At 39.8% G+C, this 23,453-nt stretch overlaps 2 protein-coding genes across 8 annotated transcripts in view; one reads left to right on the top strand and one right to left on the bottom strand.

The window, feature by feature from the left end:
- The window catches only part of BICD1 (BICD cargo adaptor 1), a 176,533-nt gene that overhangs the window by 50,883 nt on the left and 102,197 nt on the right, over window positions 1–23,453 (top strand). The window lies entirely within an intron of this gene.
- On the bottom strand, window positions 22,408–23,436 carry LOC109365589 (uncharacterized). The gene has a single exon (XM_085216817.1). It carries the CDS (start codon window positions 23,434–23,436, stop codon window positions 22,408–22,410), a length of 1,029 nt encoding a protein of 342 aa, XP_085072943.1.

The raw sequence follows: 23,453 nt of genomic DNA, 5'->3' as shown, positions 1-23,453 counted from the left end.
GTTGTTTTTCACTTCATCAGAGGGACCTTAATAGCCTTGAGAGCTAGGCCCACATGAGCCTCATTAAGTTCATTGGAAGAATAGTGGCCAGCAGAGTGAGGGAGAGGATTGTGCTCCCTTTACTCTGCCCTCTTCAGGCCCCGTCTGGAGTCCTGCATCCAGTCCTGGGGTCTCCAGCACAAGGAAGATGTAGAACAGTTGGAGCAGTTCTAGAAGAGTCCGCAAAGATGATCAGAGGTCTGGAGCACCTCTCTTATGAAGAAAGGGTGAGAGGGTAGGGGTCATTTAGCCCTAGGAGAAGAGAAGGCTCCACAGAGACCTTGCAGTGGCCTTCCAGTACCCGTGGAATTGAAGAGAGAATCTTTGTAAGGGAACATAGTGATAGAACAAGAGACAATGGTTTTAAATTGTACTGGAGCCCCTAGTATACGAAAGACAAAGAGCTGTTGGAGGGGGTCCAGAGGAGAGCCAGGAAGATGATCAGGGGACTGGAGCATCTCCCCTACGAAGGCAGGCTGAGGGAGCTGGGCTTGTTCAGCCTGGAGAAAAGAAGGCTGTGGGGTGACCTCTTTGCAGCCTTTTGTACCTAAAGGGAGCCTACAAACAGGAGGGGAAGCAACTCTTTGAAAGAGTAGATAACAGCAGGACAAGGGGAAATGGTTTTTAGTTGAGGGAGGGAAGATTGAGGTTGGATGTCAAGGGCAAGTTCTTTACAGAGAGAGTGGTGAGGTGCTGGAACAGGCTGCCCAGAGAGGTTGTGGATGCCCCGTCCCTGGAGGTGTTCAAGGCCAGGTTGGATGGGGCCCTGGGCAGCCTGGTCTAGTATTAAATGGGGAAGTTGATGGCCCTGCATGTGGCAGGGGGGTTGGAGCTTCATGATCCTTGAGGTCCTTTCCAACCCTGGCCATTCCGTGATTCTGTGAAATTAAAAGGGGAGTTGGAAGTGGATGACTTTTAAAGTCCCTTCCAATCTGAACCATTCTATGATCAGTACCAGAAGTAACAAGACACTGCAAGATGAGGAAAAAATAGATCGAGTGCAGCTGTAGGTCCAGTATTCTAGTATGTGTTGAGAATGTGCGCTCTAAATGTTTGCTTCTAGATCTGTGTATTATGAGTGTAACAAATATTGGCTACTTCTTTGTGGGTTCAATATAATGATCTGACTGATCCCTATAAACAGGGACTCATCCTGCACCTATTAAAGAAAACTGAGAAAGCAAAATCTTCCCTTATTTGCACCTTCTTCACTTTTTTTGGCCTTGATTTCGACAGATCTATGCAAGAAGCATGACACGATGAAATCAGTGCCTTGGCATACTATTAGAAACTGTTTATGATAAGATTTCTTAAGCTAATATTTGAGTCTTGATGAAATAGGGGAGGATGTATCCCCACAAATCATGGCTGATACTGAATGAGTGTTTGTATAATTCTCGCTGTTGAAATGCGTCTTGCTTTTCTGCCATCTATGGTGTAATTATCATGCCCTACCATGTGGTTAGTGGAAATCTGTTTTCATTTCAGTTTCATGAAGAAGTTTAATTTCTATTCCAAATTTAATATCCTTAGGAAAACATAAGCAGCTGTTCTTCCTGTAATTACAGGCTTTGAGAAATGCTAATCTCTCATGTTTTCATCTTCTTTCCTCTATGGTCAAATTCATTGCCATGATTCTTGGCAATTAACTGCTTTATTAGCAAGCTCACTGCATGCCCTTAATTACCTTCTAAGCAGAAACAATCATTGATTTAAATCTGCAATGGCAAATAATAAGATCAATGGGAAGTCATTCCTTCTAAATGAAGATGCTTAGTAGCCATGTTTAGTATAAAGTGTGGAATCATTTATCTCTTTGGACAAGCAGTAATAATGCTATCACATGCTTTCAAGTAAGTTGGAGGGTCAGCTAAGGAAACAAAAATCTTGCCTAATTTCCTCTCTTTCTCTTCTAACGCTGTGGGAGACTAAGCAGGATGTGAGACAATGCATTGGCTGTGCCTCTGAGGACAGCTTCAGGTGACATGAAAGAGGTAAAGCATTCCATCCTGTCCTTTAGTTTGTCAGTTATATTAGGATTAAAATACATCTATAACGTTCAGAAATTAGCTCTTTTCTTAAGATAGTGACAATACTCTTACGCTGAAAGGATTGATCAAGCCAGTCTGTCATTTCAGATATTGTTAAAACAGATGGAAGTGATTCTTTCAGGGAAAGCTGGAAATTTCAGGAGATGAACTGTAGGTCGGTAACAAGTTGGTATTCTTTAAAAATAAATTTCACTAAATACTGATTTCTGTTACTATACAGTGTTCCAATATCCAGAGTAGAACTTTCTGTTATTTGGTATTCAGGATTTCTATTTAATACTCGCCCACTGTCTTGGGACATTTACAAATGGGTACAACACTGAGGTTGGAGTCAAGATCCATTGAATTCAGTCAAAAGGCTCTAGCTCTCATCTTCAATCTCCTGGTGAGGTGATTGCAAGTGGTGGTGGTGGTGGAGGATGATGTGCTTCAGTTCTAGTTGAAATTAGGGTTTTAGTGGCAATTTGATCTATGCCTTATTCTATAAGGCAGAAGATTGTTTTTGGTGTGAATATATGTATATGAGTGATGCTGTATGTCTGAATACTTGCTGTGACTGGTTAAAAACATTTTGAGATTGAACAGGTAAGTTCCGTAGATCTACTTCAGAGTTTAGCTGAGCTTCCTTGATGAGTGAAAGAATAAATATTTCATTACCATGGCCTTAAATTGCAAAAGTGAATCTCTTCTTCTAAAAATAAGCTAATTTATTTTCACCAAAAACACAGTATCGTGTTGAAGGTGGTTTCACTGAGCCCAAAGCTGATTTTCATCTCTTCTGCCTTTTTAAAACAAAATTATTTTTGCCTTGGTTCTATGGCAGTCGTTTTTGTACTGTGAATGACAAGTTGTGGAGGCTATTTTGAAAAGCATTAAATGAAGTGGCAAAAGCACTTGAGATGTCGGCATATTGCATGAGCGAGAAGCTGGATAACTCAGGCAAGCTTGCAGGACAGGACTCAAACTCATGCACAAGCTAATGTGCAGATTTGCAGGCAGCGCAAAGAAATATTGGCAGTTTGGATAACAGGGCAAGGAAAGCCCTGAGTAACGTATGACTAAGAGGGCACAAGGGATGCTTTTGTCCCTCTATCCAGGGATGCTCAGAACAGCAAAACTAATGTTGCTCAGGGGCTGCCAGCTCAAATTTGATCACTTGAAAAGATAATACTATGTCTGGATTACTTTGTTGGAAGCCATCATTGCAGTGCCTTGGGAGCTAAAATTGGATTGGCATTTTGTCTTTAGGGATATTGCAGGATTGCAATTGCTATGAATGTAAGGATTTCAAATAAGGGGCAGGATGTCTTGTATCTTGGACACCGAGACTGATGCAGAGAACAGCAGCTTAAGAAATAAAAATAAGCTCAACTAAAGCATTACCTAAATAATGAAAAATTTAAATTTTTGCTTGATCTTCAAGATGGTTTTCTATGCTAGTGTTAGCAACTAATTAACCTTGTTAGTTGAAGGATCAAGGAAAGACTCTGCTAAAGCCAGGTGGAAGCTTGCCCATGTCATTGAGCAGTCCTTGGCAAGGCATTTTCACTTTCCTCAATCTAATTTTATATGCATCTAAGGGAAAGAATGCCAATACAATAAGAAAGAAGACGTGATTTGGGGGGGAAAATAGTCTTTTAAGTGCCAGATCTATCATCTGCTTTATTAATGTCGCTTGCTGTGTTTGCTGAAAACTCCAGTCATACTGGGCATTATCCATCTGATATGATGCATGTCCTGTGTGACCACTTTAAGCAAATCTGATTTTATCAACTCTGTTTGTGGCAAGAAAACAGTGTGGATTGCACTGAGGTCGTTACTGAGAAGGTGAAAGTCAAGGCATACTCTGGAAACTTCATTCTGAGAAGACCTTAAGGATGAAAAAGAAATTTAAATTTCCTCTTCAGAGTGAGAAGAAAACCACACTATCAGAACTGTATCTAGTGTAAGTTCACGTGTTTCTGTCGGATAGATTAACTGAAAGAAGAAACATTAAAAAACTATGGTAAGAGAAAGGGCTCCATCTTCAGCTGAGTTGTAAGACACTAATAGTGCATTGGAAAGGATCATTTTAAGGAAAGGCAGGCTGTGAGTAATTTCTATGGTTCGTGGCCATGGAGTATACCTTAAGAGAATAAAATTAAATAGACTGCTTCTCATCCCTAAAATAACTGAAATATAAAAGCAGCATAGGAAGGATTTCTTAAAAAAAAAAAAAAAAATATATATATATATATATATATATATATATTCTGACCTTATAGTTCTTGTCTACCCTACCCTGAGCATAAGCATTCAAGCACAGTCTTTCAACTTCAAGACAAATGAGACCACAACCTACTTAAGGCAGAAGTTTATTCAAGAGACCATGTATGAGATTAGCTCATCAGTACCATAATTATAGAAGTGAATCCCCTATTGATGAGCCGTTCCATTAGTCACAATAGATCTATCCCTTGGAGAGAGCCTGTAGGACATCTTTCTTGTATGAGCAGTTTTTTTAATAATTCAAAATAACACAAGGATTTTAGTCTGTGTTGTATAGCCCTTCTCTCTTGTTCTCAATGTGTGGATTTGTTGAATTGATTTAAGTTTCTGACGTATATGGCAGGCAGCAGCTGTACAAATCTAACTGTAAAAACTTAAGTAACAGAAAAGCTCATTATTCAGTGTTTTATTTCCTGTTCATCCATACAGAAAGCACTAGGTATGAGTTCCTGGTTCCATATCTGTCTGCTTTTCCTGATGGCTTTGTCAGTCTTACAGCTTCAAATAAGATAGCTGCTTAAGCTAATTAAATAAAGCTCTATGCTTACATCTGGAAATGGGGACTTGGAAACTGGAATAAAAATCTTTGCAAGATTGAGTTTTTGTCCTCATTTCTGTCTAGTGCTCAGAAACCTGGCAGGAACAGGATGCTCAATCCACTTGAACAGATTATCAGTAAAGATACTAAACAGGACTGGCCGCATTACTGGCCCTTGGAGGGCACCACTGGTGACCAATCACCAGCTGGATTCAACAGCATGATTGCCAGGCCTAGCACTCCTTATGATGCATTCAGTCAGGTTAGCTTGGGTGTTCTGCAGAAGAAGAAATTATTAGATGATGCAGCTGTTCTCAGCTTCCTTTTGTAAAAAGCTGTTATCTGCACAGTGGCACATCTGGAAGGTCTTGTAGGGCATGACTCCATCCATGGGTCAGTTACGTTGAGCATTGAAATAGTCTTTGGCAGTTCTTGGAGTTAGGCTAGTAAAACTGACTTATGACTCACTCTTCATTTTGGCAAGCAGAATCATGGCTCAAGTGGAGGGTGCTTGTGCAGTTATCGTGTAGGTTTGGACCATGGCAGCTTCAGACCATCCTGAGCATCTCTGTTTCTTTGCAAGTGGAAGCTTTCAGACAGCCACCAAATACCTGATACTTTGAGAAACATAGCGGAGTTGAAGACTGTGTCGTGTCAGGAAGTTACGCCTCTTCGCTTGGTGAAGTGTCAGTGTTATTTCATTGACACTCAAATGTCATGAATATGTTTATTCAGTTGAAAGTTTGGAGGGTGACTGCTCTGCTTAACGATGCAGAAATCTCATAGTCTCACTTCAGCTGCATGGATGTTTCACTCAGGACAGGATTCTGAAGATCACTTCTTTTCAATTTTCTTTTGTTTTGGAGTACTTTATCGTATTGTAACTGTGAATTGTGGCTTAACCCAGCAGGTTATAAACACCATGCAGCCTTTTGCTCGCCAAATAGTGGGATAGGGAAGAAAACTGCGAAGTGCAACAGATCGTTGGTTGAGTTAAGGACAATTTAATAGGAAAAAAAAAAGAAAGGTGGGGGAAGAGGGGAGAAAGGAAAGAAAAGGAAAGCCATCAAAATATGATAACAAAAAGAAAAAATCAAACAAATGATGCATGATGCAGTTTCTCACCACCTGCCAACTGTTGCCCAACTCGTGCCTGAGCAGTAGCAGCCAGCTCTCCTAGTTTTGTTATCCAGCACGGCACCACATGGTATGGGATGTCTCTTTGGCCAGTCTAGATCAGCTGTCCTGGTTCTGTCACCTCCCAGCTTCTTGTGTAACACCAGTTTCCTCACTGGTAGGACAGCACAAGGAGCTGAAATGTCCTGGATTTGTGTCAGCACTGCTCAGCAACAAATAAAACATCACTGTGAGGTCATTATCCTGAATCCAAAGCACAGCACCATACCAGCCAGTAAGAACAAAAAGAATATTCAAGCTGAAACCAATACATTGAAGAAGAAAGATTCTTACAGGCAACCATGCAAATGAGGAGCATGAATCTCAATTAAGGTGGACTGAATTTATAATTGCAAAGAAGGAACAATAGGTTAGAAGTGGTTATGAAAGTTCTTGGTTAGGGAAACTGAAGAAATGTGGTAGATGCTCGTGCTCATGTATGGCTACGTGTGGCTAATTTTAATGTGTTATTTTTTTCCTACTTCAATACATTCTTTTTTTTTTTTTTTTTTAATTTCTTCTGGAAAAAACCTTCAATTCTTTTTTCCTAGTAAAAGGAAATAACACAGCTCAAGAATGTCAGAATTCCACAATTTTTCATCCTGGTCAGTCTTGGGGGTAAATCAGCCTTTGCAGGATCTGACTATAACCTTAGATGACCATTTTGATTCCCCTATACAAGCCACAGTAATAAAACTACTTGTGTATTAGTTGTGCTAACAATAACTGAATAAATTTGAAACACGTTCATCAGATTTCTATCATTTGCAATGGTGAAGCATGCAGGAATATTTGAAATAATACAACAGTATGCTCTTGGGAACATACTGCTTTCAAATAGATGAAATATATGCATATCTAGCAACTGCAGTTTTCTCATTGCTTGCTCTAGACTCTGGAATTAAAGATGCAAAATAATCTGCACGTGCTTCCTTGGAAGTGTTAAGAGATATTGATTTATTAAGTGATTTCTGAACAGACAACTTTCATATTTTGCTGCTATCAAAAGCATTCTCTCCTAAGGAATTAGCAAGAATTTGCTTTCATTTGTATATTTTGTTGCATTTTTAATAAGAGAGGAGGAAAGGGAAATGTGCCAGAAGTATGTCCATTGGGGTGGGACTCTGCCAGATGACCAAAGGCTTTCTCTGATCCTGCTGAATGTGTATGGGTGAAATCAATGCAAATATTTTGTGCGCAGTTCTCTTAGTCTGAAGTTCCGTAATTTAGCTGTAACACCAATAAAACGTAGGGGAATCAATCAAATTCCTGTCTGGCAATGTACGAGCCATTACAAAGCATGATGTGGTGGGGGAAGCAATGTCTCATCACGGGTAGGCATCAAGAACTGGGTGGAGTAGTAGGAAGAACAATTTAGGCTGTATTTCCCAGGCAGCAGCTATCCCATCTCTGTCTCATTCTCTACATTTTTTGGTACTATTCGTGATTCACAGAGGTTTTGCATTTTCCCCGTTGTTCATTTTGAATCTGTTTTTTGATCTTTGTGAGAACTGAGTGGATGGTTGTGCCAAAACAGGAGCTTGATTCTGTACATGAGGACTCTGTATCTTATTATAGGGGAAGAGAAATTACTATTTTAGGATGCATATGAAAAACAACCTGAAGTTTGCTCTGAGATAAACAAGTTTGGTTAGCAGTAAAGGTATAAAATATTAATTCAGCATATTAAATGTGGCTTTTATTCTCAGGTTTTATTCTAGGTCTGCTCAATAAAGACATAATACAGATATTAAGTGCTCTTAATGGTGATGTCTGGGATTGTTGCTGTCAAATATGAAGCTTCAGATGTGTGGGCTTTTTTCTTGGTTAATCTACCTTTAAAACTATTTTTATTTGCTTTGCTATCAATAGGGGAAGGCTAGGTGATGGAAGTCAATTATTGAGAGCAAAGTATAGGGGCTGAAGCAGCCTTTTGTGCGTGTGAAGAAGCGAACTATTCTAGGCTTTGCTTAAAATATAATTCTTCAGCAAAAAAACCTACAAACTTATTTTCCTGAGTCAGCAGTTAGCAACAGTACTATGACAGCCTGGAACCATGTATCTGAACCCATGAAATGCGTGGCTTTGAGATACGCTATGGAGAAAGGCATAGGTAGCCCCTGTTTTCTTGATATGAGGATTTTGTGCCAGCCTGGCTTGATGCATTTGATTGTAGCATGTCACGTAAGAACGGTGTTATTTTGTAATTGTAGTCTGTTCATATTCACCTTGCTTTTCTATTCTTGGAAACCTTGTGTGTTGTGGTTTTATGATTTCTGTTATCAGCATTCTACATCGTAACATCATGTAGTGTACTGGGAGTTAAAGAGTTAATGCTGCAGTTCCATGGATTGTTGGTAGTTCTGGGTACCTGCTCTCAGAAGAGAAGAGATGAACTACAGCTCCCAGAAGACTTCATTATTCCATTTCCATTTTCCATTGAGAGGGAAAGATAAAACAGACTTGGAGTTGTGAGACTGCTCCTCTTTTTCTGTACCTACTGCTTCTCTGGGCAGCTTGTGCCCTGCTGCCCTCTGAGTAAAGAATTTCTTACTAAAGTCTAACCTAAATTTCCCCTCTTCTAGTTTAAAGCCGTCCACTTGTCCTGTCGCTATTAAAAAGTAATTCCCCTCCTGCTTATAATCTCCTTTCCAGCACTGCAAGGCTTAATTGAGGTCTCCCCAGAACCTTCTCTTCACCAAGCTAAACAAGCACAGTTCTTTTGACCTTTTTTCATAATAGCACTTGGCTTTGTCTATGATGCCCAGTAGAATAGGTTGTTTGAGTAGAAATCTGAATGCATTTTTGCTAAGGACTGTGTGTTTCTGAATGTGTTGCTGCTCCAAGCAACCAAATTGATTTGTTTTGGATTTCTTGTCTTTATACAACTTTAGTTTTTCATTCGAATGGAACTGGACTGAGTTGCACCTTTGATTACTGCAGATTGCAAAAAAAAAAACCCAACACTCTGAACACAGCTGAAAAAGATGCTGTAATCCTATGAGATCATCTAGTACCTTGGTGATGCTATTAAACTTGATTCTAATGAACACTGGAGTAGCAAAAACAGAACCACAAAAAACAGATGAGGTTTTCTGGCAAGCTTATGCTTCTAAGTATATTGCTGTGTGATACCAGCAATTCAATCTTATTGGTAGAAAAATATGAAAATGTCAGCCTTTGCTATGAATACACGGGTAGCAGGAATAGATTCTGTTGTTTATGTGAAATAAATGCATGCAGCAGTGATTGAATTGTGATTCAGATTCATAACTCGGCAGGCCAAGCTGATCACTTGGATATTTACTTTCTCAGTTTTACTAAGAGCATAGAGGGTTTTTTGCTGTTAAAAAAGCAGGTATGAAGTAATTTTTCTCTATTAAACTGAGTGCTAAGCCTCACTGGGAAAAACAGACTGGGAACCCAAATGCTCATTACTGTATATTTCTTTCTACAGAAGGTAGTTGGAAGAGTCACTGTTTTGAAATAAGAATCAGATAATCATTTAACTTCCAAAATAAAAACATAGAACATAACACAAATAGAATATGCTACATCACATTTTATTTGTTTTAAAATAGGTCATTTATAGATGATCTTACTATTACTGCATATTTGGAGTTTATGAAAGTTTCTCTGATTATTGAATGATAAGGAATCTTTCAGTTTATGATTGAAAGACAAACCCGTAGTTTTGGCTGCTATGCTTGGGCATTTTAGTCCAGTTAATACACTTCTCTGTGAATGTCCCAGACCTTGTTCAGCCTGAAATAATTGAGTAGCTGCAGGGAGAAAATAAGGGGTTCTGTCGTGATCCATTGAAACACCTTCTTTGTTATCAGTGCCATGGAAACCTGGGAGCCTGTTGACATGTTTAAGGTTATCACGTGCCTGTGAGCTTTCTTGGATTTAGCCCTCTTTTGCATCTTTATTGAAAATCCACTTAAATAACCTCTGGATCAATCTTGCTGCAGTTTTAACTCCTAAACTACTGTTTGCAGTGCTGTTGCTTTTCTCCTAGTAGTGCTGCATCTCTTCAGTGCTGCTTTAATTGCTCTTTGTGGCTTGAGGCGAGCCCAGTTTCTTCTCTAAGTTCTCGTAACTGATGTGACAGGGTAAAATGCCTCTCTGGCATTTAAAAGATGATGATATTGATAATGTTGTCAGTGGTGGCAGTGTGGTTAGGAATATTTTACTCGGCAGTCCTAAGCCTGGAGTGCACTCCCACATCCTGCCTGCAGCTTAGCTGCTATCTGGTACCGTTAACCTTACAACTGGTTTTGAATATCATGTTGATAGAGTGAGAGGTGGGAGAAAACTGGCATTTTCTGTAGTAGAACAGGAACATCTATAATGGAAAGCTGTCTGATGGGGATGTTTGTGGTTGCGCTGGGTGTTTTTGATGCTCACACCCTCGGGAAAATACTAGTCATGCCTTAAGTTGTGTCACCTAATATTAGCAGCTGTTCATAGCCTAACTTTATTTCATGGCCACAGAGAGCTTAGGAAGAGAAAATCTGGAACCCGTTAACTTAAACATTTGCATAATAGTGTTTCAGCAAATCAATCTGCCTAGATGGGAGAGTGCGTGGCTCTCAGTGCATCATCCAGTAATGCCTAGCACCTCTGAAAGGGCATCACTTAAGGGGTGCGTGAGAATAGTTAAAAATGCTGTAGACTGAAGTATATACTTAATGTCAGAAGGCTTAAACTCACTTAACAGCACAGTTCTTCCAAGGATCAGGAAGAAGATGAAGGCAGGAAATCGCTGGCATAGAAAGATTCATAGCAGAAATCTCTGGACCCTGCACATAAACCTATTCTAAGGCGGCAATACATAGAGAATATTAAAAATAGCTCTGAATGAGCAGTGAAGATACTTTAAAAATGAGCAGATGTTCTATTTTCTTGTGTGATGCAAGTTCATGTGACTGTGAAATCCACCTTTTGGCAGTGATATTTTCCCATACAAGGACAACAACTGCCTGACGGGCTTAATTTTCTTTATGTCTTGCATTTCTGCAACTAGTTGGAAACGATTTGTGTGGAATGTGATTACACTGTAAGAATTTAGTTCTCTTTTCTTTCCTTTTCACTACATTCAGCTGCCCTCTGACATCTGTTATGTTAGGTGGCCAGATGCATTTCCTTTTATAAGATTAGACACCTCCCAGTCCTTATACCGCTTACTCTGACCCCTGTAGTATTATTTTTTTTTGCTTGCTTCTCTGGAGTTGCTAAGCAGAAGGTTGATGAATTCCCTGCTGAATTTCCAGGACTGCTGAATGAATAAATTGTGTAGAGGAGTGAGTGGGAAGAGAAACACCTTTTTTTTTTTTTTTTTTCTCTCTTTTTTTTTTTCCCCATTTGAAGTGAAAGCAGTATTTTTTAAAATAGCCAGACAAGTAAATTATAAAAGTGAGCAGCACCAACAAGTACGATTAGTCTGAAATGTGCCAGGGTGTAACTTCTGAGTATGGTTGTTTTGTAGATAAGGCATATGATTATTTTCAAAAGACGTTAAAAGCAATTCATCTGTAATATATTCATGGAAAATAATCTTTGGTATTTCAGTAGGCTGCTTTGTATCGCAGGCTGTCAACTTGGACTAAATCCAAAGCAGGGTGGAGAGTTTTTATAACAGTACTCACTTCCCTGCCATCCCCAGCTACATAAACTCAATAGGCTACAAGATCTAACGATCTAAGTACTTGCTGCTTTTGTTACACTATATAATAATTATGGAAAACAGGAATAATTATACTTATTTATTCACGTATATTGGGATGTAAAAATACGGAAAGAGTTTCATCCCATTGTCATCAAACAATTATTTATGGAGTTACAGCTTGCTTATCCTGTATACAAGAAAATATATCTCCAGACTCTTCAGTGTTTGATGCTGCTGTGATAATACAGGCTGCGTAGGCATGAAGTGTCCATGGAATAATAGACAAATGTTTTAAAATAATTTATTGGAAAGATTAAGTGATGGAAAACAGCTTGTTTAGTCTGATTCAGTAAGATTCTGTCTCAGCTCTTTATAGAAAATAAATAAAAATAAATGTATAAAACCAGAGGGTACCCACCGGAGGAAATAAGATGTTTTCTACCTGATAGAGTAAGTGGAGTAATTGGAAGCACACTTATTACAAAGCAGCCCAAAAGTATAATTGATGGGTCTCTAATTAGCTGCCAGAAAGGAAAGAAGAAAGGACAGTGTGTGGAAAGCAGAATTACTGGAAGATTTTCTGTCAATTAGAGATTTTGTGTAGTATGAAAAAGATGTGTTGTAGGCTCGTTTGATGCTGTGGGCATATGCTCTATGTGATGTTTTTTTGTTTTTTTTTTTCAACTGATCCAGATATCTGGAGTCATCATGCATGAGGATAATAATCTTTTGGAGGCTGTTTGTATTTTAGAGTTTGCTTTGGGATTCTAGAAGTAGATTGCAGCTACAAATAAAATCCTTGATATGCCAAGGGATTGTTTTCATAACTGAAAGCAGATAATTAGTTTATAACTGTTTGAAACATATTTGAAATTTCAGAGCATCTCTTCTATTTACTTTTCCTCTGTTATGGTTTTAGAAATGATGTCCTTGGACTTTAGTTGAAACCTAGCCATCCTGGAACCAGAATTTACTTTTAGTTGTCTGTATCAGTATCTCAGATGCTTATATGAAGCTGCCTAATTCTCCATCTTAATGAAAAGATGAAGATAGCAATGTGGATAATGACATATGACTTTAAATGTTTGAGCTTCAATCCTTATTCCACTTCGTATTAAAGAAAAAAAAACCTTGTGTTATAGAGCATTCTGACATACTCAGCATTGGTTGAACTTGTTTAAAAGAAGCAGTTCAGATTGTTTCTTACAGATCTATTAGAACAGGCAGCAGCTTTGTTCTGTAAAATTGATCAAGCTGCTAAAGATGCTCAGGTGTACTGCTGTCTCTTTTGGTAGATGAATTGCTATTGCAGTATTATGATTCTGGGTAAGCAGGTCTCTTCTCATGAGATGAGTGCTGGATACGTCGTTAGTGACAAAATAAGGAATGCAAATATGTAGCCTTTGTAAACTCCATGAACTGTTGTTTTTTTCTGAAGTCCAAGTTTATTTGTGGTTTTCATGGTACCATATATCACATATATTTGAAATTTAACCGTCCTTACTTCAGAGCAGCTGTCACAGCAATAGGAATGTTGAAGATACGGAAGTGTCTCTATACTGTTTGTCTTGCAATGCTGAAATTATTTGTTTTTTTCTGTTCTCTCTTGTAGCATTTCCTGCTTGTTTGTCTGTGGTCTTTGCTGGTACCTTATGTTACAGCCTTGCAGCTTGATTGTTTCTGTGCAACCTGCAGATCTGGCTTCTGTCATGGACACATAAGCTGGGAAGAAACTTAGTCCAAAGTAATTGATCTTAGCTGTCAAGAAGCCACAAGTCAAAACCTACGTGCTTAGATGAGGAGCCTGCTTTTAAAAGGAATCAGTTATTCACAGTGTTAGTGAAAAACATGATAAATGTCTGTAGTTGCATCCTTGGACCTGTCAATGGATTCAGGCTCTTGACATTAACTTTTTTGGCTTGGTTCTATTCCTACTAGGATACTTGCATATATAAAAGTATTATATATATATATATATATTAAATATATATATATATTAAAGTATTTTCAGTACCCAAAAAATTTTTATATAAGTTTGGGTACTGAAAATACTTTTTTTTTTTTCTTATCTAATTTCTATGATAAATAAGCTACCTGTGAAAAATAGCTGTGTAGAAACCAGTGGGACCACGCCGATGAAACAGAAATGCATCTATTCTGATCTGTTCTACTAAGTTCATGGCCATTCTGAATGTCTATTTTTGCTTCAATTACTGATTGTACATTAACTTATCTTTCTTCAAGTTATGTAACTGGTCTGGGGAATCCTTGTTACTTCAGTGTTGTCCTTCACAGTAACTCCCATCTTGAGTGTCATCAGTACTGGCTATAAGTACACCATTGTCTGCTGATCTTTCAGTGATCATTTCAAAGTACTTTCAGAAGACTAATTCATGTTCCTTATTGCATATAGTGTTTTATCTTAAAAAGCTTCTAGTAAAGTACTGTTATTAACATAAGGGTTTCTTTCTGTTTCAGCAGAAATAATAGGGCAAGCAGCCAGGCCATCACTCACTGTCAGTGTTCTAACAGCTCAGAATCTAATTAGTTTATCTCAAAACTGTTATTTGTAATAGGGATTTTCCAATTTAAATTCTGAGTACAGAAATGCACTAAACTCTTTCGATTTGAAGAATGGTCATAGTTGACAGTTATGGTACTTTGGGTGAAAATGTGGATATTTTCTTCAAATCAGGAGGTTATCAGGAGGTTATTTCAGCAGCAGGAAAATTGACTGTAATTTTATGGTTGTGGTTTCTGTCTACTTGGGCCACAGTTGTTTTAATAAAGAATTATGGTAGCATTTCTGTCCTTCCTGCTATGTGATTTACCTTACAACATTTATGCAATCTTTCTAAAATACACTGATGAGTCTTTAAAAATATACCACTGCAACATCTAATGATGATTTATACATACTTCAAACTATTTGGAAGCATTTTTTTTTAAAGAGAGAAACAAGGAACGCAAAGTTTGACTTTTTAAGCTCAGTGTTTCCTGTCGTCTCACTAGTGAAGAGCACAGAACTGTTCTTTACAGTCTAAAAAAGTTGCAGTCTCCTGCCATTGCCAGGAATAGTGCTTAGATTAGCTGTCTTATTTTGTAGAATCATTGAGGTTGGAAAATATCATCCAGTCCAGTTATTAACCTGTCACTACCATGCCCACTAACCATGTCCCTCAGTGTCACATCCAAAGGTTTCTTGAACACCTCCACGGTCTCCACCGCTTCCCTGGGGATTTAAAAACAAAACAAAAGCTCTTCTTTCTTGACTGCCCTTATCAAAAGTTCCTTATAAAATTTAAATCAACCAGTTAAAGACAGTAAACATTAAAAGATCCAATTTGGTAATTTAAACAGAGGAATCAAAGTATAATAAATTGTATTCCCTATTTCAAGACATGTGGAAATATTTCCTGTTTACACAGTCCTAGAGGAGCGTGGAGAAGGAATTTTGATTCCTTCCCTTTATCAAATCCTACACTCATTGCTCTTCAAATTGAAATTTTGTTACAATTATTTATCTTAAATCTACAGAAGGCCTTCTGCTTCATTTTTGAGTAGAAATACTAACTAGAATTCATCTTTCTAGGAAGCTTCAAAATAACATAAATAAATTACTTATGAGTGCCTGATTTGAAACTAGGTTACAAACAACTTGATGTTTCTAAAGCACTGACCTCCTGCCTTTTAAAGTTCAAAGAACTTTGAGGTGTAGAAATGTAGTTGCTTTATACCTGAGGCCCTTTGAAGCAAATGGACTATTTTCTTCAGTGTTGAAAAACATTAGCGGGATAATGTGATGATGTTAAAAAGCACAATCACTGTAGTATCTACTCAGCAAATAAAATGAACGTTGATCCATCTCCACCATCCTTCTGAGTACCATATTCCTGTCAGCATGCTATTATTTATTCATATTGAAAGTGGTACCTGTAAGTTTCAGCCACCTAAGAGAAAAATTGTCTTGGTTAATGAATAATTAACTTAGTCAAGTAGCAATAAGGTGTGCTGGTGCACAAAGATAGGTAAAGTGAAAGGAAAGAGGTCATATTGGAAGTTATTCTGAAGTTTACAAGATAGGCGTAAAAGAAACCAAGAAACTAACTTGCAGCTCCTGTGTAATTTCTAACTTTCCTCCTGATACATTCTGATGATATCTAACTGATTTGTTGTTTTTTTTTTTTTCAGGAGTTATGTTAATATTGAAGATGAAATATAGGCTTTTGAGGATGGTGACAGTGGTGGTCAGTGTAATTACGATTAAAACACTGCTTTCTGCTAACTGAAGTGAACTCAGTACTTACCAGTATAATACTTTGTGTTAAATTTATATAAAGAGAAAGGTTAATGAGCTTCTTTCAAATGTGTTTTTAAAAGACTAAGAATTTTAAGAGCAGAATAAATCTGAAAGCCACAAGAGACCATTACATTAACTGTTTAATCTGCTGTAAAATGCAGTCTATAAAATTGTAGCCACTTGCTGAACCCAAGATCTTGAGTCACGTAGTTGTTGTTTCCAAGCTTTTCCATCAGTCTTCTGACTGGTACCTGGCCTTTAGAAAACTTAGGCTAATACTAGAAATACGTGTTTCTTTTCAGAGCAATAGAACAATATGCAAGTGTTTATCAAGATAGACCAGGATGTCAGTATGTTGGAAACTACATAGGCAGTTCTGATGAAAAGGGGAAACCGAATGTTGTATCTGAAGTCTTGTTTGGGTACCCTAAAGACAGCTCAACTTCTTTAGTCAAGATCTGATTTCCTGATTTCATTTTGTTTTCTTTCTTTGCTTTTGTATTTTGTATTATGATAGTCATAATACCTTAGTGATAATTTATTCATTTTGGATTCCCAGATTTCTTGAGAAGCTGGGAATTCATTTTACTTAGTAATGGTAAAAGGGCACATAAAATATCTCTCTAAAGTCTCGTTATGACCTAATTACAGCAATACTCTGGGCACAGGCTTAAACTTGATTCTCTTTATGACAGTTTCCTCTTTAATAGTGACCTGTTCAGGTAACCATCATCTCACAAGTCCAAACAGTCGAGTCGTGTCCCTGACTCATGTAGACTGTTTATTGCTATCATCCTCTTGATAGGGCTCTATATTTGCAGTTTTGTGGGCTTACCTTAGAAAGTATAGATATTTTTCAGTGATGGACTGCAAATAATTTGCTACTGTATACAAATGTTTCTATAAGAACCAAAATATTAGTTATAGGAGAGGAAGTTGATTTTCTTTTAATCCAAAATTGACTTCACTCGTGTACGCTTTCATAGCCATATTCCCACAAATACCTGGACAGGTGTGTGTTCAAGTGCTCTGTCAAGGTTTCTTTTTCCTTCTGATTACACAGAGAATGAAGAAGTAAAATTGTCATTGTGTCATTACTTTGGTAATGTGCTGGTTGAGATGAATGTTTTGTATCCTTTAGGAACTGCAGCTGTGATCAGTTGGGGTCATCCTAACTCTAGTCTATGAACTGCCTTTACATTGTTATTTGAGTGTCTTGGGTGCCAACTCTACCTTTATCAAGCCATGAGGATCAAATCTTCTGCCTTCCTGAATTACACATCTTGAGAAATGATATGAAGATATTCTGATATCTTGATGACCTTTTCCTGGAATCTTCTGGTGTTCTCACACCCAGATATTACCATACATTCCCCTTTGCACCAACCTCAATACTTCACTTATATTAAAGTTCTCCACAGGTATAGTTTAACAGAGTGGACACTTGTATACTTAATTGGCTTAGTTTTGCTTCTTGTAATATTCAAAAATGGGATTTCATAAAAACTTTTAAATACAGCACTGTGTGGACTCTTTGAAACTAATGAAAATGCAGGCTGTTCCAAGAGCAATGATTCTACTTGATTTTATACTAACGCTTGAAATTTTCTTTCAATTAGTAAGAAAGTAAGAAACTTTCAGCTTCTCATTGGTTATTTACCCTAAATGGATTTGGAATCTTTACTAGTTAATGGCTTGCTTGCACCTCTCAAACTTGATAAACAAGGTCTCTTTATCAGGTTTATTATATATCTCTACTTCTCAATTTTAATTTAGCTGTATCCCAGTCCACTGTGTAAGTATTCCTTGCCTTCCTGGTGAGCTTCTTGTAGACATTGGTTTGATGCAAATCAATTGCAGGTTCCAACTCTCTGCAGTGGTTTGAAGTAGCTGAGTTGTCTCCAGAAACATAATCTTCCTGCTTGAGCAACTGCTTCATTTCATTATCTTCAGATGCTGAGTCTGTGTGGCTGCAGTACAGGGTCAACCCACCAATACTACACTTCATGTACTGTAACAGGGAGATAAAAAAATATTCTGGGAGCTTTTGCTTGTTATTACTCTATCTCCAGTCTGCTTGAAAGGGATTTTTTTATGTGATACTGTATGTTCTGTTTTAAGCTACACACAGTGAAGATTGTTCCCTATGTGAAGCAAGTTCAGATTAAATCTGAATTTGCAGGAAGATCTGGAAGTTCTTACCATCCAGTTAGACAATTTATTTTTAACCATCTTGAAATGTTGGGTAGATATCACTGAGTTATCTGTAGGAGTATAATTGTAGCAATTGTGGATGAAGAGCAGGTGCACTCAGGAAAGCCTGTGACCTATTAGTAAAGCAGTGCTGCTTCTCTTGGGACATCAAAGTGAATTCACAGCAGCGTTATTCCACTAAGGGAACTGTAAAAATGAATTTGCTAAGTGATTTGCTGAACACCATTCGGCCCCTCGAATAATTGTAGCATTTTTAGCTACAGCTGGAGATGGTGGAGTTCAAAGATTTGGGGCTCATTCTATTGGATTTGCAACTATTCTGTGTATTTAGAATTCAGTCTGTTGTTTTGTTAGTGCTGCAGGAGACTGGAGAGCTGCAGATAATGCAAGGCTGCTGCACGGGGATGTACACCTGCTGCTGACTTAAATTATTGGTTGTAAACATCAATTGCTCCTCAGCTTCTGCAAGATACATGTACTGGCTCTGTGGGATTATGGCTGGAACCAGTAATAGGTGTTTTCATTCAGATATTCTCATTTTTAGTTCTTCTGGGCCAGACACTTATTGTTTAATATTGGTGAACCAAAGTAATCCAGTTACATTCAAACTTATTCACAGATATAATTTAGCTAAATTGGCACCAAATCACTACTCCTCAGAAACAAGCTGCCTGATATATCTTGTAGTCTTCCTTTCAGCCCATCTTCATTTGAACATAGACAGTCCTTTTCTTTGCTAAATACCTATTTTCTTGCCCTTAACAGCTACAACATCTGGTCCTTCACATGCGCTTTTTATCTGTTTGTGAATTGCATCTCTTATTTATGTAGTTCCTCTGATTGCCTCTGGTACTTAAGCCTGTTAAATACTGCTTACTCTTGCTTTGGAATCAATTAACATAAAGGGGTGGTTTGGATTAGGATTTGTTTGTTGTTTTCCTGCCCTAATATTACAATTATATAACAATTACTGCTATATTAATCTGATCTCTTCATTATGCACTAATTTCACAGAATCACAGAATGGCTTGGATTGGAAGGAACCTTAAAGCCCACTCAGTCCCAACCCCTTGCCGTGCACAGGGCTATCACCCAGCAGCTCAGCTGCCCAGGGCCCCATCCAACTTGGCCCTGAATGCCTCCAGGGATGGGGCCCCCACAGCTTCTCTGGGCAGCTGTGCCAGTGCTGGGTAAAGAATTTCCTCATGACATCTAATCTAAATCTTGACTTGTTTAGTTTAAAGCCATTCCCTCTTGTACGAGCCAGCAGTGCGCACTTGCAGGTCGAAAGGCCAACTGTGTTCTGGGCTGCATTAAAAAAGGGGTGGCCAGCAGGGAGAGGGAGGTGATTGTCCCCCTGTACTCGGCTCTTGTGAGGCCCCATCTGCAGTACTGCATCCAGGTCTGGGGCCCCAGTGCAGGAAGGATGTGGAGCTCTTGGAGCAGCTCCAGAGTAGGGCCACTACGATGATCAGAGGGCTGGAGCACCTCTCCTGTGAGGAAAGGGATTGATTATCTTGGAGAAGAGAAGGCTGCAGGGAGATCTCATTGCAGTCTTCCAGTACTTGAAGGGAGCATATAAACAGGAAGAGTAATGGCTTTTTACGTGGGTGGATAGTGATAGGACAAGCGAGAATGGCTTTAAACTGAGACAGGGGAGGTTTAGGTTAGATATTAGGAGGAAGTTTTTCACTCAGAGGGTGGTGACACACTGGAACAGGTTGCCCAAGGAGGTTGTGGATGCCCCATGCCTGGAGGCATTCAAGGCCAGGCTGGATGTGGCTCTGGGCAGCCTGGTCTGGTGGCTGCAGACCCTGCACATAGCAGGGGGTTGAAACTAGGTGATCACCGTGGTCCTTTTCAACCCAGGCCATTCTGTGATTTTATTATATGGTTCTGTCACTATCTCTTTCTGTTAAAATTCAGTCTCCCTCCTAATTATAAACTCCTTTTGAGTACTGGAAAGCTTAAATGAGGGTTTCCCAGAGTCCTCTCCAAGCTTAACAAGCCCAACTCTCAGCCTTTCTTCATAGGAGAGGTGCTCCATCCTCTCCTATAATCTTTATGGCTCTCCTCTGGTCCCAATCCAACAGCTCCACATTTCTTATCTCAGCTGTATCTTCATCCCATTTATCTAAGTAGTCCCAGACCCATTTCTGTTTGTTTTGTGCCACTTACAGTCTTTGTTTCATACTAGAAATGCCTCCTTTAAAGGCATTCTCAGTCTTTCATTTCCAACTTGTGAGATATCCATTTCTCTTTCTTATTGGTTCTTTCTCATCCTTAAATTTTGCTTGACTTTCTGGTCCTTCATTGTAATAGATTACCACTTAAATAGGCCCTTCTTCATCCTCATTAAAAAAGCATGCAGAAATTCATCTTTTTCTTCCTGTTAAATCATTCAGCCCTTCTGATATTAGCTCACTCAGCCTAGCTGCTGCTCTCTAGTGGGGTCAGTAATCACCTTCAAGAGATGTCTTCATCCTTCATATTCTGTTTGTTTGAAGCTGCCTTCAATTGTGACTCTATTCCTTCTTATTCTTAAGCATAAATGCAGCTGCAGTTCTCTGCAGTGACTTTTGTGAAGAGCAGTAAGAAAAAGAGAGATCTGAGAACTGTATAATATAAAGGCTATCTGATAATACAGTAAAGCCCTTAAAGCACTGTAGGACTCATCAATTCCATCTTATTAACTCATTTTTAGTTATTGGATTAGCTTGCATTTCTGAATTGAGCACAACCCTGTCATCTACTATTCTGGTTGCTTGAGCAATTTGATTTTGATCTATATTTTACCCTTCCATTGCAAATCACTCATGTCTCCCTATTCAAGGGCTTAATATAATTTGGTATGGTTCTAACTTGACTGGCATCTAATTTCATTTCAGTAATAATTTGCTCATTTCGGCTTCACTTATGATCCACATCTCTCTCTGTTTAATAATGTGCTCTGTCACAAAGTTTTTGCGTTTGGTTTATTTTGTTTCTGATGGAGTGTAGGGAGAGTATTCACGGTGTTCTTTAGGACTTTCAGAATGTCCTGCTAAATGAGCCATGCTGAATGTTTCCATTTCTAATGTCTCCACTTTCATGGCTGTTTCTAGGCCTATTCTTCCTGCCAAGTTTCTGAAGCTGCTGTTTGTGTATTACTCAATATGTAATCACCGTTCCTGTGATTCCTTTTCTGTCTCTACCATGACTTGAACAGCAGCCTGTGCTTCACTTGTTTTTATTTTTTTTTCTATTCCATTTTTGTGCCCTTTCTTTAAAAAAGATGGCTGATTTGCTGAAGCCTCCCAGTCTTGAAAATGTCCTAAAGCAATTCCTCTTCCTTTTTTCTGCTATAGTATTACATTACATTGTGGCATTACACTACCAACCAGGCATGAACAGCAATCTCTAGATGATATGATTGAAATTCATTTTCCTTTTAACTATATTAGAGCAATACTTCTGTATACATGGAGAGAGACCAGGACGTCAATGAAAAATTCTACAAGCTCCTCCTGATGGACAAGGGCAATGTGTAATCTCTTATGACCAGCCTCACCATTGCTCCATTTTTACCACCAGATGGTTCACTGTGTGGTGTTTGTTTTTTTTATCGTGTTTGTTATACTTTCTCTCATGAAGGTTCCTGCTTTCTGCAGCTTGGACTCCTGTTTATCAGCAAACCACTAACAGTACATCCATATGACTTAAACTCTTACTTGCACTAGAGGAATGAGATTACCCAGCACTTGGAGTAAGTACACAACCTGCCGTAGCGTTGTGTGAAACAGATGTGTGTATAGTTGTGACACCATTTTCAGTTTTATGCTTTGGTTGCTCTCTTTAAAAAAATATTCTTAGTAAATGTATTTTTTTAAAATTGCTTTGTTATTTGTATAAAGTAACTATATTATATATTTGATAAGCGACCTGAGACAAAAGCCCTTCCCTCAGTGTGTCCCAGGAACACCAAAGGTTGGACACCGAAATGCTAAACCATGTCCTAAGTGCCACATGGTCACTCATTTGAATACCTGCAGGGAGCAGCAGTGCGCACATGGCAGTAGCAGCTGTGTTTTGGTTAAGAAGGAGACTTTCTCAGTAGCATATTCTTTGGAAACGCATATATTTTGTGTTTTAAAATGGAATGTAAGCCCCGCTAGAGGCGCCGGGGAGGCAGCCTCTTGCAGGGCTGCGGAGCACGCTGGGTGCTGTCGGCCCTCCTCTTCTTGCGGCGCCGGGGCTCCCCAGCAGAGCGCTTCCAGCCCCGGCCTGGAGCGGGGCGGCTGAGGCTGCGGTGCTGGGCACTGGGTCCTGCTGCTTCGTGCCCCGGCTCCTCGTGGGGCTGCTGCTGCTCCCTGGGGCTGGGTGCGGCAGGGAGCTCGCCAGCACCCCCGTGAAGGACTCGGCTGGATGTGCCGGGCAGCTCCTCGGCGTTGGGACCCTCGGAGCTGCTGGAGGGTGTGGCGCGGGGGGTGCGGTTTGTCTGTGGGGAGAAAGCCGTGCTGCTGTCGTCCTGCCCCCGGGCAGTGCTCTCATCTTCGAGGCCCAGCATCGTCCGGGCGTCGCGGCCGCAGCGGCTGACGATGGTGTCAATGAGCCAGTGGATGATGGGCACGGCGCTGGGTCCCACGCTGGGCTCTATGCACCGCACCATGGCATCCCTGTCCAGCCCCAGCTGACACAGGCAGCATAGGAACAGGCTCTCAGTAGACCTGACCTGCCACCACTGGAACCCAGGGATGGCGGAGAGCTTCTGGTGCAGGCCGGGCAGCACGGGGTCGAGGATGTGGCGTCGCTCCCTGAAGGCTGCCGCCCACTGCTGCGGCAGGAGGCCGCCCACTGTCGCCCTCATCTCTGGCGCTGCAGCCCTCTGCTGCGGTGGTAGCGGCGCAGAGGATGGAGCGTGTGCTGCAGTGCCGTTGGGGCGGGTGATGCTGCCGTGGTGGAATTGGGCAGGGACCGGCACTGCGGGTGGGGAGACAACGCACTCAATGTGATGTTCATCTCCCCACATGGAGACCTTGATGGTCCTCATGACCGTCCTGCAGAGCGGGCAGCTGGATTTCAGTATGGCCCACCGCTGGATGCAGCCGAGGCAGAACTGATGGTTGCATGGTGTTGCATACGCAACGTCCCGTCGTGCCTCACAGCAGATGGGACATGTCCATGCCTCTGCTGCGGCCATGGTCTTCTGGCTGCTGC

The sequence above is a fragment of the Meleagris gallopavo genome, chromosome 1 (assembly GCF_905368555.1).
Source record: "Meleagris gallopavo chromosome 1, MGAL_WU_HG_1.1, whole genome shotgun sequence".
Lineage (NCBI taxonomy): Eukaryota > Metazoa > Chordata > Aves > Galliformes > Phasianidae > Meleagris > Meleagris gallopavo.
Note: the sequence above shows the minus strand (reverse complement) of the source record. Positions and strands in the feature narration are given on the sequence as shown.